Genomic DNA, 15098 nt, shown 5'->3' with positions numbered 1-15098 from the left:
GTGAGTTAGAGCTGTGCACAAAACCCCCAGAAATGGCACAACACCAACTCACAAATCTGAAAGTCTGAAAGTAGGTTGCCACCAGCTGTCATTTGATATAAGCCAGATCCATAACGGGATTATATCGGGTGAGAAGCCAACTCAGTAGCATGTACATAACTCAAACACAGAGGTGGGGATTTATGGATCAAGATAAAAGAGTAATTCAGGTCATTTATATTTAATTGGCTTAAGGGCACATTAGACAAACAGTACAAATAATAATATATATACAGTTAGCAGAGTTAAAATACACGGGTAGTACTACAAGCATCAGCAATTCTGTTACCTTGTGTGGGCCTAATGGGGATGGATAGTCCATACTAAGTTTCTTCCTACACTTAGTGCTGGTAAAAGCTCCAAGGTAGTATTCTCTGGAATAATACCTGTGCCAAGTGCTACACAGAGAAGACAGCGGTAGCTCAGGGAGTTAAATGCATGGCTGAGATCTTGGTGTAGAGCACTAGGCATCTAGGCACTAGATGCTTTTTTACATTAAAATAACATTGAAAGTTATGTTATAATATATAATTGTTTCCCTTAAATCCCTCTCTCATACAATCCCTTCCTTGGTTGAACTTAGGGCTGAAAGCAATGTTCTCATAAAATGTTGATAGTTAGATACCTATATCGAGAACATATAGTTTCCAGTTTAAATTAGTTCTCTCTTTGAATTATGTAATGAGCAACCTAATAAGTCACCAACTTCACCATAAAGGGTAAATGTAAAATTGATTAAAATAAACTATTATCGTCAATGAGCAGGAGTAGGAGCAGCCCTGGTAAGCAGAAAGTCAGCCAGAAATGTTGGAACATAAGAAAGTGGAACATAGAAAAGTTGGGCATCCCATCCTGCAGAGTAGCGAGTTTTGGGGTGTACGGCAGTAAGTGCGTGGACCATGCAGTCTGTGACCGGTGTCAGATCTTCTTTGCTAAAGGAGAGAAATGTTCTCTCTAAATCACTCACATCTGTAAAAAGGAAAAAAAAAAGGAAAAATTAATAGACTGCATTTTTAGACACAGCCAACAATAGTAATAGGTGCAGATCCTGAACTAACCTACAACCTCTGTCCTAACTCAAGGGCGGCAACTGGTCAACATTCCCTACTCTGATTATGTGTTCAAACAGAGACAGACAGACACAAGGGTAGTCAGGATAACCGGATCAAAACTAAGGTGTGGTACAGAATCATGAGGCAAAGTACAGTCAAGAATGTAGCCAGGGACAAAGAATACAGCAATAAAGTAAGAAGTAAAAGAATCAGGAGACCGGTCTAATCAGCACTTGAATTTGGAGTTTCTGAACATCGATCAGTCAAACGATCCCTGATGTAAAAAGGGCAATTCTTATTTCATATTCCTAATCCTACCAATCTCCCATCTGTACTTCCCCTTCCATAAGGCATTTTATCAAGCAAATAGCTTAAACATCAGTTACCTTTTTGTGGGGTTTTGCTACTTACAGTTGTGAAAATATTCTTCACCATAGCTATAACGGATTTCTGGATGAACGTTTCTCCATATTTTCTTTAGAGTGTCTTTCATATTTTGCATATTATTCAATCCTGTCCTGAAGTAACCAGGTTCTATAATAGACACTTTTACTCCGAAGGGTTTCATTTCACGTCTATAAGAATACTTTAGAGTCTGAGTGACTTTTACTTTTATTAAGATATTATTAAGAGCATATCTATTTGTTGGTTTTTAGTTTGGCACGAATCTGGCAAATTTTTTCAGAATCTGAACTTTTTCTGTTTTGCTGTGGACAAAGCGTTCAAAAAATGGTGTCCAGCTACTCCTGTCATTCTTGGGGACGGAAGACAGGTGAAGTGAAAAAAAAAAAAAAAAATGATATAAGGGCTTATCATAGAAAAAATCTTTATGTTCTTTATGTTAAAGAATAGAAGAGGTTATATAGCAATACATATCCCAAGGACAATCGGAGCAATATTCATTTAAAACCAAATGGATACAGAGCTGAATCGAATCTTTAGACAAATTTGTCAAGGCTTCAGCAAAGTGAATCTTGGATGATCTTCTATCTTTTAACAGTGTTTACATATTTTTTTCATGTAACTGTTTCAGATACTACATAACCTTTACGCTCAATTACTGAAGAAAATGACTAGCACATATAAAACTTGTATGAGAAGGTGCTTGAATATAGAAGGGATAAAGATTTAAGGTTCCAAGTGAATACTTAGAAAGGCATCACCAGTGCGCAAACATAGCAGTCAAATTTGAACATGGTACCGGAGAACCAATATTATAACTAACTGTAACTAGCAGCCCTTTCACAGATATAGCACGAGAGCTTATGAGTGCTATCTTCCTGTAATGGCCCACTAGATGGGTCCTTTACGAACCTTTTACACTTTAAATATCCCTAAGATGTAGGTGAAGTATGGAAAACTTGATCCTACATTTTAAGTGGTTACTTTATGAAGTTATCTTTAATAATCCTGAATCCTGTCCAAAGCCTGCAGGTTTCCTGCAACTCTGATCCCTAACAGAGCCTGCCTAGGATTGCTCCAAAAGCAGCACTTAACTTCTCCAGCCCAAAGCTACTGAAAGTAGACTGTGAGCATCCTTTGCCAGACATTATGCAACCACCTACCTTGGACCTGGACAGGTTGGGCTTTTACCTCGCCCTGTTGCCATTGCCGTGTTCGAGTTTTTGAATAAAGGAACTGTGAATTGATGTTCTACATCTCCTGTCTAAGTCTGATCCCTGGTTGCCACTGAGATCACGGGCTTCCCCTCTACCCGAGGATCCCTTACAAACGTAGCCTAAGGATAACTACTTCCAAATAACTGCAGTTTCGCCTTCTTCTTGCAATCCGCCTAGCAGATCTGCCCAGAGTGGACGAGGCCTGCTTCACCTGAACCAAGCAACCGTGGCATAGCCAGCACTAGGCCGTGCTTAAACCAGCCACTTAGGTACCAAGGGAATCCGGCTGCCTCCAAGCCAGTAAGTCAGGCGGGGGATGTTGCATTAACTTTAGGTGCTGTGCATAAAAAAACATGCAATATAAATCTTGCAATTTACTGACAAAAGAGGATACTTATCGGAGGAGCTGCACACCAAAACATTGTCCTAATAAAGTCTCTATGTAGATCGGTAAAACACAGGGAGCAATTTCACGTCCAGCATAGTAGAGGAAAATGAAAACATTCCTATGGTCACACCCTTGTACGGATTACTCCATGCCCCGGAAGAAGCCGCAATTGGGCAAAACCCTGGGTCGGGCTAAGACTGGTTGGCGTGCTCAGCATTTGTTCTTATGGTATAGGCCTTTTTATGAAGTCATTTTGTGAGTTTAACTTTTAAAAAGATATTAAAATTACCCTTGAATAATCTACACTATGGTACTGCCTATGTCTTTCATTTAGTGGATTCGGATGAAGTATAGTCTGGGTATCTGGGAGATCTAAGCAAGTATATGGAGTAATCCGTGAACATAGGAGTGTTTTTGTTTTCCTCTACTATCCTGGACGTGAAATTGCTCCCTGTGTTCTTCCCATTTGATTTATCACCTGTGTGATGAGAGTCAGGGCCGGCTCCAGGGGGCCCTTGGGCGACCGAGCCTCAGTGGGCCCTTTTAGAGTAAACTTGCATAATGGCATGGATTCATTATATACAGCCTCTTCAACCCATTAATTAATTATATGCACACCCCCATGGATTAATAATATGCAACCCCCTGCTCATCCCCCATAAATTATATGCAGCCCCCTCCTAACCTTCCCATTCATTATATATAGCCCCCTCCTCACCCCCATTCATTATATATAGCCCCCTCCTCATCCCCCATAAATTATATGCAGCCCCCTCCTCACCCCCCATACATTATATGCAGCCCCCTCCTCATCCCCCTTTCATTATATGCAGCCCCCTCCTAACCTTCCCATTCATTATATATAGCCGCCTCCTCACTCCCCCATTCATTATATACAGCCCCCTCCTTGTCCCCCATTCATTTTATACAGCCCCCTCCTCACCCCCATTCATTATATACAGACCCCTCCTCACCCCATATGAACTAGTAAATGTGATCCTTCAAAATAAAAGAATAGTACTCACCTGAGTCTTCTGCTCAGGTCCAGAGCTTCCCCTTCGCCGTCTTTCTCCTCCTGCCAGCAGTTGCAGAGACACATGGCAGCGTCCTGCAGCACACAGAGCGCCGCTTTACGGCGTCAGCACCCGGCACAGCCAGGCTGCTGGGGATGAGGGTTTGGCCACGAGTGGGCCCTCCCAGCAGCTGTGGGCCCTGGCACTTGCCCGGTTTTCTGGGTGCTGGCGCCGGACCTGTAAGGAGTCCTTGAGCGGAACTTTGAACACATATAAAAAAAAACCCATGGAATTCATACATTTCATAACTTTCAAATGGAAGCTGAAACTATTTACTGAGGGCACCCCTCTAGAAGACCAAGTCCTTAATTGTTCTGCAGTTCATTTTTCTTCTAGACTATTGTAAATGTAAAGAATTCGGACATCTTACCTCAGACTGTCTGAAAATGCCTCAACTCCAAATTTAGAAATGCAGTAACCTCCCCCGCAGAATGTCACTCTTCCTACAATACTTGAAACATTAACTATGCGGCCTTTAGATTTGCGTAATAAAGGCAAAAGTTTGAGGGTCACATCGATTGGACCAAGCAGATTCACATTCAAAACTTTTGCAAAATCTTCTCTTGATAGCCATTCATTAGGGGCTCCAGGCATGCCAGTTCCAGCATTATTCACCAAGCCCCAGAGATCTAAGATAAAATATAAGGAACATATAAAAAAAAACTATGTAGATGTATGTGCCAATATACAATAGTTAATGCATACATCTTTATTGAAAAGCAAGGCCAGGACAAAGGGTTCAGGAGATTGTGATATCCACATTATATAAAAATAATAGTCTGGCTTATGCCCCCCTATGGCCTCCATAAGTTTATAATGTACATGGACATAGATTGTGGCACATTTACTAAGGGTCTGCGGACCGCATTTCCATCGGGTTTCCCGACTATTGCAGTTTTGCTACGCATTTTACAGGGGTTTTTGGCGCACGCGATCAGATTTTGGTGCAATTGCGGTGACTCTTATGCGACACAAATCGCGGGATTTTGAGCGGATGTCGCAAAACATGCACTCACATACACCGAGAAGGAGAAGGTGTACTCCAGCGGACCTGAGCGGGGAAGCGACACATGCAGGATCTCGGGTGCACAAACTTGTTGAATCGCGGCAGATTTCATCCTTGATGGACAACGGACCTCGGGGATATCACAGGGACCGGCTAAGTAAATGTGCCCCAATGTCTTAGACAACTCCTTTAAAGGTGTTGGCCCAAGTTTTAAAGTTATGTTATTTTGTAGATGGTGGACAATCACAATGTTGTGACCCCTATATTCAAAAGCCCAATAAAAAGCAAATGGAGCCTAAGTGGTTTTACTGTGACAATAGGCGGCTTTGGTCATATAGAAAAAAAAACATTATATGGACAAGTTTTCATATGTGTCAAAAGGTTTTGCCATGGAGCAAATTACTGTGTGACATTAATATGGTGGCATTTGGGAAACAATGTAACGGCTAGTTCACACAGAAGAAACATTTGTGGGAAATAACATTGAAAAGTATAGTGAGGAAAATAAGTATTTGATCCCAGGGCAATTTTGCTAACTTTACCACCTACAAAAAATAGAGGGCTCTGTATTATTTACTGTAGGTATACTTTAACTGTGAGAGACTGAATCTAAAAAAATCCAGAAAATCACATTGTATTATTTTTAAATAGTTAATTAGCATTTTATTGCATGAAATAAGTATTTGATCCCCTACCAACAAGCAAGAATTCTGTCTCTCTCAGTGCTGTTAAGTTTTCTTTAAGAAGCTCCTCCTACTCTGCACTCATTGACTGTATTAATTCAATCAGTTTGAAATTGTTTCCTGTATAAAAGACACGTGTCCACACAATCGATCACACTCTAACCTCTCAACCATGGACATGACCAAAGAGCTGTCTAAGGACACCTGGGACAATTGTAGACATGCACAAGGCTTGGAAGAGCTACAGGATAATAGGCAAGTAGCTTGGTGAGAAGACAACTGTTGGCACAATTATTAGAAAATGAAAGAAACAAATGATGAATCTTCCTCAAATCTGTGGCTCTATGTTCCAAGATCTCACCTAGTGGGGTAAGGATGATTCTGAGAAGATCTGGAATCAGCCAAAAATTATACAGGAGGACCTGGTTAACAGGGGCGTAACTTGAGGGGGTGCAGAGGTTGTGGTTGCACCCGGGCCCAAGAGGTTCAGAGGGCCCTTATGGTGTCACTTTCCCATATGAGAAGACTATTACTATAAACCATACATTATAGTCGGGGGGCCTGGCACAGACTTTGCACTGGGGCCCATCAGCTTCTAGTTACGCCACTGCTGGTTAATGACCTGAAGCCAGCTTGGAACAAAGTCTCACAGTCTCTCAAGATTACCATTAGTAACACACTACGCTGTCATGGATAAAAATCATGCAGGGTTAGCCCAGGCTTGTTTAAAGTTCCCCACTGACCATCAGAATGATCCAGAGGTGGCATGGGAGAAGGTAATGTGGTCAAATAATACCAAAATAGAACTATTTATTATCAACTGTGTTTAGAGGAAGAAAAAGGGTGAGTATGTGAGGGTTAAAACATCATACTTTGAGGGTGGTTTTCTGCAAAGGGGACAGGAAGACTGCACCATATTGAAGAGAGGCTGAATGGGGCCATGTATCACAAGATTTTGGACAAAAAATTCCTTGTCTCAGAAAAAACATTGAAGATAAGTCTACCAGTATGACAATAACCCAAAACACACAGCCAGAGCAACTAGGGAGCAGCTCTGTATGAAGCGAGGACTACGGAGCAGCTATGTATGAAGCATTTCAAGGTCCTGGAGTGGTCTAGCCAGTCTCCAGCCCTGAACCCAATCAGAAATCTTTTAAGGGAGTTGAAACTCAATGCTGGCCAGCGAAAGCTAAGAAACCTGACAGATCTGAAGAAGATCCATTTGGAGGACTGGTCCAAAATCCCTGCTGTACTGTGTGCAACCTTGGTCAAGAAATGTAGGAAACTGTCATGGCTCGGGGTCAGTGAACCCCCTGGACCACCGCAGGAGATGGTACTAGCCGACACCTGGGACTGGAATCTAAGTGGCACCTGATCTTCACCAGAGCCCGTTGCAAAGCGGGATGGACTTGCTGCGACAGGGTGCCAACAGGTTGTTTCACAGCTGCGACTAGCCTGTGATGGCAACCAAGGTCACGGTACATAAATCAACACTCAGGCTCGTAGTCAGGAACAGGCTGGGTGTCAGGGCTGGCGGTAGAGATGCAAGGTCACAGGTCAGGTCCGAGGTCATAACAGGAATACAAGGAACAATCGCAAGGAAGCTTTCTCTTAGGCTATGAGCTCAAAGATCCATCAGGGAAGTGCGCTGGCCCTTTAAATTATCGAGTGCCAGCACGCGCCCTAGGGAGCGGGGACGCGCGCACAGCCTAACCTGGACGGGAGCGTGGAGTGGTGAGTGCAGGCCAGGGGATGGGGCAGCGCCGCCACAGGGAGCATGGGTGTGCCTGCGATCTTCAGCATGGATTGCAGGGACACCCGTGACAGAAACATCCGACCTCTGTAATTTTTTTCTGTACCAAATATTACGTTCTGTTTTTCTATGATATAAAATGCTTATTTCATGCAATAAAATGCTAATTAATTATTTTTTCTTAGCTTGTCTCTCACAGTTGACTTGTACCTGCAATAAAAATTACAAACCTCTCTATTCTTTGTAGGTGGGTAAAAACTTGGACGAAATACATATCCCTACTGTATAGGAGCTCCATTATTTTAGAATTTTTTCTATAGACAATATGAACTAAATACCCATGTGAACAGAACATTACTTGCAGCTGAACATTTGGATAAACAGTCATGGCATAAGTTTTGAGAATGACACAAATATTATATTTTCACATGATCTGTTGCCCGCTGGATTTTATGTGTGTTTGTCAGATGTTTTTATACAAGTGCAATCATATTATGAGTAACAAAAGCTTTGATTGACAGTTAGAAGGAGTTAATGCACCAAGTCAATATTTGCAGTGTTGACCGTTCTTCTCCAGGACCTCTGCAATTCTCCCTGGCCGCTCTCAATCAACTTCTGGACCAAATGCTGACTGATAGCCGTCCATTCTTGCACAATCTTGCATTTTGTCATAATTTGTTGTTTTTTGTTGGTTCACCCATCTCTTGATGATTGACCACAAGTTCTCAATGGGATTAAGATCTGGGGAGTTTCCAGGTCATGGACCCAAAATCTCTATGTTTTGTTCCCTGAGCCATTTAGTTATCACCTTTGCTTTATGGCAAGGTGCTCCATCATGCTGGAAAAGGCATGGGACGGTTGGGAGAAGTTGCTCTTGGAGGACATTCTGGTCCCATTCTTTATTCATGGATGTGTTTTCAGGCAAGACTGTGAGAGCCAATTCCCTTGGCTGAGAAGCAACCCCACACATGAATTGTTGCAGGATGCTTTACAGTTGGCATGAGACAAGACTGGTGGTATCGCTCACCTTGTCTCCTCCGAACAAGCTGTTTTCCAGATGTTCCAAACAATCGGAAAGGGGATTCATCAGAGAAAATGACTTTACTCTGGTCTTCAGCAGTCAACTCTCTGTACCTTTTGCAAAATATCAGTCTGTCCCTAATGTTTTTTCTGGAGATAAGTGGCTTCTTCACCCTTCTCCTTGACACCAGGCCTTGCTCCAAGAGACTCCTCCTCACAGTGCGTGCAGATGCACTCACACCTGGCTGCTGCCATTCCTGAGCAAGCTCTGCACTTCTGGTAGCCCGATCCTGAAGCTGAAACACTTTTAAGAGATGGTCCTGGCGCTTGCTAGTCCTTCTTGGGCGCCCAGGAGCCTTTCTGGCAACAATGGAACCTCATCCCTTGAAATCTTTGATGATGCGATAGATTGTTGACTGAGGTGCAATCTTTCTAGCTGTGATAATCTTCCCTGTTAGGCCAGTTTTGTGCAGTGCAATGATGACTGCACGTGTTTCTTCAGAGATAACCATGGTTAACAGCAGAGAAACAATGATGCCAAGCACCAGCCTCCTTTTAAAGTGTCCAGTGGTGTGATTCTTACTTAATCATGACAGATTGATCTCCAGCCCTGTCCTCATCAACACCCACATCTGTGTTAATGGAGCAATAACTGAAACGATGTTAGCTGCTCCTTTTAAGGCAGGCCTGCAATGAAGTTGAAATGTGTTTTTGGGGGAAAAGTTAATTTTCTAGGCACATATTGACTTTGCAATGAATTGCTGTTAACCCCTTAAGGACGCAGCCATTTTACAGCTTAAGGCTCAGCCCGATTTTTTGGATTCTGACTTGCTTCGCTTTATATGGTTATAACTTTTGAACACTGTTACTTATCAAAACGATTCTGAGATTGTTTTTTCCCCACATGTTGTACTTCATTTTAGTGGTAAATTTTGGCAGATAAGTTTTGCGTTTATTTACAAAAAAAAGAAAATATGATACATTTTTTGAAAAATTTGCCATTTTCGAAATTCTAAATCATTGCGTTTTCAGGCAGATAGATTTACCAGCTAAATAAGTTGCTGAATAACATTTCCCACTTGTCTACTTTACATTTCCATAATTTCTGAAATATCTGGATAATTTATTTTGACGTCACGCGGCTTACAAATAGAATATTGCTTTTCCGGATTTTCAGAATTGACTATTTTGGGGATAAATACAGTTTTGAATGAAATTTTACATATTTAGCATCAAAACCCCCTATATAACCAACCCATTTTCAAATCTGCACCCCTCAAGCTATCAGAAACAGCTTTTATGAAGATTGTTAACCCCTTGAGATCTTCATAGTAATTGAATCAATATGGAGGTGAAATTTAGAATGGTCATATTGTTCCCTTATACGTTCATTTAGCACCAAAATTTACACATTTCCAAAATATAAAAAGAGAAAACCCACCATACAATTTGTTCTGCAATTTCTCCTGAGTACAAAGACCCCCCACATGTGGCCGTTACTTGTTTTATGGGGGCACAGCGAGGCGCAGAAGGGAAGGAGGGCGCTGCAGCTGCCAGGATTTTAGTTTCCTCATTGGCCCCTTTTGAAGGCTATAAAATTTTCGCTTTTTCGTTATTGGGGCCATGTGACGGCATTTTTTTTGCGGGATGAGATGCTTTTTCCATTGTTACCATTTTGGGGTTGGTATCACCTATTGTTGAAAATTTAGGAACTTTTTTTGAGGGCAGGAGTAGAAAAGCATCAATTCTGTACTGGATTTTTGACTTTTTTTTTTTTGGTGTTCACCGTATAGACTAATAATCATGTTATCTTTATTCTATGGGTTGATACGATTACGGGGATACCAGACATGAATATATTTTCTTACGTTTTACTAAATTTGTCAAACAAAACCCTAATGTGGGGAAAAATCTATAATTTTTTTATTGCCATCTTCCAAGTGGCATAACTTTGTTACGTTTTTGGCTACGGAGCTGGTTGATGGCTTGTTTTTTGCGGGACATGTTGTACTTTGCACCAGTATCATGTCTGAGTACATATGGTTTTTTGGTCGCATTTTATATCATTTTTTGTGGGATTGAAAAGGTAAAAATCATAATTTTTGGAGGGTTTATAACAGTTTATTTTTACGGCGTTTATCGTGGGGGTTCAATAATGATTTACTTTTATTCTACGGGTTGTTACGGACGCGGTGATACTATATATGTGGGGTTTGTGTTATGATTTAGACTTTTTTTTTGAGTTATATGTCTCTTTATATGTTTTGGGGGTTTGGGGCATTTTTAGTGATTTATGACTTTATTTTTTTATTGAATAACTTTTTTTTTTACTTTTTCACTTTTATACCATGGGACATGAAGAAGCAATCTTCTGATTGCTTCTTCATGATAATATTCTGCAATACTCATGTATTGCAGAGTATTATCAGTGTCAGCCTATGCACTTGCATAGGCTGGCACTGTGCCAGTAAGATGACGTCACAGACGCCATCTTACTGGCAATTCTTGCTAGTAACTCTGGGGTCCAGATCGGACCCCAGAGTTACTATAGCAACGATCGGCGCCCCCCGAAAACGCTTCGGGGGGGCCGATCGTGGGGGAAAGACCCCCCAGATACTTGTTAGATGCCGCAGTCGCGCTGACCGCGGCATCTAACGGGTTAAGCACCCGCGATCGGAGACAACTCCGATCGCGGGTGTTACACTGGGGTGCCGGCTATTAGTTACAGCCGGCACCCCGTGTTTCCCGATGCCGGTTCGGCTCTGATCCAGAGCCGAGCCGGCATAAGCGCCGTGGCGGATATATCCGCCACTGAGCGCTAAGTCACTGCGCTCCGTGGCGGATATATCCGCCGCGGAGCGTGAAGGGGTTAAGCTGATCACTCTTTATAACATTCTGGAGTATATGCAAATTGCCATAATAAAACCTGATGCAGTAGACTTTGTAAAAATTAACATTTGTATCATTCTCAAAACTTTTGGCCATGACTGTATATGTAAATAACAAATGAATAAACAATATAATCCTTTAATAGGCATGTACTGCATAGGAGTAATGTACTTGTAGTATAGTGTCATGTGTGTACAGTGGAGGATCAATACTTTTCCCTGCGCCATTATCTATATTAGTATGGTAGATCTTTCAAACACTAAGATCATACACTTTATAGCAACAACAGCACAAAGATCCTGCTTTGACATCCCCGAAATGAATTGAAGTGGCAGCCGAGTCTAACATTGACCCCCATTGTTTTGATTCTTGTTCTTAAAGGAAACCTACCACTTGTAGTGGCAGGTTTCTGATGGAAATACCGGGCACCAGCTCAGGGTGAGCTGGTGCCGGAGCTTATTTTCGTTAGTGTTTTAAACCGCGGTTTAAAACACTTTTTAAACTTTATAGCCGGCGCAGGCAGGTACGCGCTCGACGCTTACCGTGCGCGCGGCTACATAGGAAGTGAAGGAGAGCCGCGCGCATGGTAAGCGCCGAGCGCGTACCTGCCTGCGCCGGCTATAAATTTTAAAAAGTGTTTTAAACCGCGATACCGCGGTTTAAAACACTAACAAAAATAAGCTCCGGCACCAGCTCACCCTGAGCTGGTGCCCGGTATTTTCATCAGAAACCTGCCACTACAAGTGGTAGGTTTCCTTTAAGGGTAAATGATACATTACCAAAGTTTCTTAAATCCATTTTTTATTTGAAATAATCTTGGTAAACTCACCTTTTTCTCCAAGTATATTAGAGACCCATGTAGCAACAGAATGGACACTACTAGTGTTTGCAATGTCAAGGATCACTGTCTGCAGTCTGCTAGAGGTCTCCTTCTTCAGGTTGTCTGCTCCCTGCTCAGTCAAACACGTGGCCAGCACCCTCATTCCAAGCTCATCCAGCCTCTTTGCCAGCTGGTTCCCAAATCCTGAATCACAGCCGGTTATCAGCACGTATTTATCTGATAGATTTTCTAAGGTCAGGCTGTACCTGTACCATCTGTACAGGAAAATGATTACCACTAATACCAGTAGATGGAGCCACATGATGGAGATAAAGATACTGCAATGTGAACAAAGTGATAGGTGTGAACTAAATTAAGAAAAATTAATACAAATTAATAATTGTGTGCAGTTAAATAAACATGAAATAATACAATAAATACAAACACATATTATATATTCATATGTGATGTAAGGAATCCCTTCTTCCTCGACAAACTGTAATCATGATTACAGAAGAAGAATGGATTCCTCCTAACTCATATTACTATGATGCTCAGAGTCCTCTCCCTGGCACTGTGGTCGGTCTTTGAAATCCGCCCAATGTACGGTCAAGATCTGTGGTCTGACCACAATTCTATTGCCGGGGTTAGTGTCATCGCACATGCTTATCCTAGCAATAGGCCATCACTTTTCAAGATCAGAATGTCCCCTTAATAAAAGTATAGTTATTAGCTGAGAAGATCCAGAAGGAAAGAACAAGGATTGGAATATCAGCATAAAAATATAAGTCCAGTGAAAGGAATATGCAAAAAAAAAATACCTACACTTTTTAGTACAACGTCCATATATGAAAAGGGAGAAAACCCTATCTGTTTTCCCCTCATTCATTTTACTAGGCAAAATCTCAACACAAGAAGAGCCCAAAAGTAATAGATTTCAGCCTGTTTCCATAGAAGCCGTTCTTGAAATATTAATGCTTATCGCTCTTGGACACAAGTCCTACTGATTGTTCCAGGTATCCTGTGCTCTTCCTGCAATGTTACAAGGTTGTTTTGACATGATGTCACACATCAACTCCGCTATGTCATGATGTGACAGTGCTGTGACATTATATTGGTACAGAAGTTTAAAGATACAGGGGTTTTCCGGATTTTTCTACAGCACATTACAATGTGTGATCAAAGTAGAAAAAGGAAACTTTCATTTTGATGAGACGTACTGTAGATGTCATTGCATGAAATGTCAGCGAAAGGTATCTTGTCTTTGTATCCTCAAATCCAAAATAGATAATGGGGCATGAAGTTAACATGGAAACATAAAGAAAATAATAATAACCTATTGCAACACAATGAAATTGAGAGGAGCTTATACATAAGAGCTTCTATTCTTCCTCTTAAATAATTTTTGTGACTGAATGCACCATGGTAGCTTTAGAAGAACTTTATCACTAATCCAGTGATACTGATAGAATGTGTTGTCATATGTCATATCGAAGTAACAGCCTTACCTTACTTATTATTTCTTTATGACAGCTCCATGTCACATGAAGGACTGGGAAAGGATCAGTCTCTTCCATGTCCCACCTGTAATCTGCAAATGATTAGCCAGCACATATCATATGACCTTGTACTGGCGTCGGACCAAGTTGGTAATAAATCTGATGAAGACCACAATCACCGGCACACTAAAACAAATGTAAATGAGAAGATTAACCATGAAAAACTTTTAGCATTGTACACTCTGAATATTATGACACTAAAATTTATCAGGGAATAATTTCCCATTCCACTAACCCCTTCCCTCTGGTACCTCTTCCTTGCAGATAGTTACAGAGGAAGAAGTGTCCAGGCTTCTTTACTCTGCTCGCCCTACTACCTGCATTAGTGACACCTACCCATCACATCTGTAGAGTCCCTCTGCCCAGTGGTCACTTCTCACCTCACTAAAAATATTCAATTTCTCTCTCTTTCTCTTCTGGTGCCTTTCCCTCTTCCTTCAAGCAGGCGGTTGTTACCCCATTATTAAAGAAACCTTCCCTAGACCCATCCAGTGCTACGAACTACTGACTAGTCTCTTAACTCCCTTTCATCTCCAAACTCCTGGAACACCTTGTCTGTTCTCAACTAACCCAATTTCTGTCAGCTACCTCCCTCCTTGACCCCCCTACAATCTGGTTTCCGCACAATGCATTCTAATGAAACTGCTCTCCAGTCATCTTCTTACTGCCAAATCCAAATGGCACTATTCTCTTTGTTTTTTTAGATCTCTTGGTAGCATTTGATGCAGTGTTCCGGCAGCTCCTCCTAATGATGCTTTGCTCTATTGACCTGAAGGACACTGTACTTTCTTGGGTTTCTTACTATCCCCTGACCGCATTTTCAGTGCCTCCTTCACTGGATTTTCCTTTTTTCCTCTTCCTCTCACTGTCAGGGGTTCCACAGGGCTCAGTCCTAGGTCTCTTCTCTTTTCCCTCTACATAGACCGGATTGGACAAACCATCAGAAGATTTGGTCTTCAGTCTCATATTTATGCTGATGATACCCAGCTATATAAATTTGCACGTAGTATCACCTCTGCCTTATTTTGGAAAACCAGTGACTGTCTCTCTGTTGTCTTTAACATCATCTCCTCTCTTCTTCAAACTTTATCTTTTCAAAATGGAACTTCTTGTCTTTCCGCAGCCATTATTTGAACCTCCCACTCACATCTCCCGGGCTCGTCCCAAACTGCACCAATTGTCTAGAATGCTCTCCTC

The 15098-nt window shown here is 41.7% G+C and overlaps 1 protein-coding gene across 1 annotated transcript; it reads right to left on the bottom strand.

The window, feature by feature from the left end:
* Positions 1-204: 204 nt before the first annotated feature.
* LOC140117825 (retinol dehydrogenase 7-like) lies at positions 205-13995 on the bottom strand. Its single transcript, XM_072134932.1, has 5 exons — positions 13851-13995; positions 12352-12680; positions 4542-4800; positions 1503-1666; positions 205-1008 (listed from the first exon to the last, which is right to left on the bottom strand). The coding sequence occupies exons 2-5, from the start codon at positions 12662-12664 to the stop codon at positions 794-796; spliced, it is 951 nt and encodes a 316-aa protein (XP_071991033.1). The 5' UTR covers positions 12665-12680; positions 13851-13995; the 3' UTR covers positions 205-793.
* Positions 13996-15098: the final 1103 nt, after the last annotated feature.

Source organism: Engystomops pustulosus, chromosome 2, assembly GCF_040894005.1.
Source record: "Engystomops pustulosus chromosome 2, aEngPut4.maternal, whole genome shotgun sequence".
Taxonomy (NCBI): domain Eukaryota; kingdom Metazoa; phylum Chordata; class Amphibia; order Anura; family Leptodactylidae; genus Engystomops; species Engystomops pustulosus.
The sequence above is the reverse complement of the archived record's forward strand: the minus strand, read 5'-3'. Positions and strand labels throughout refer to the sequence as shown.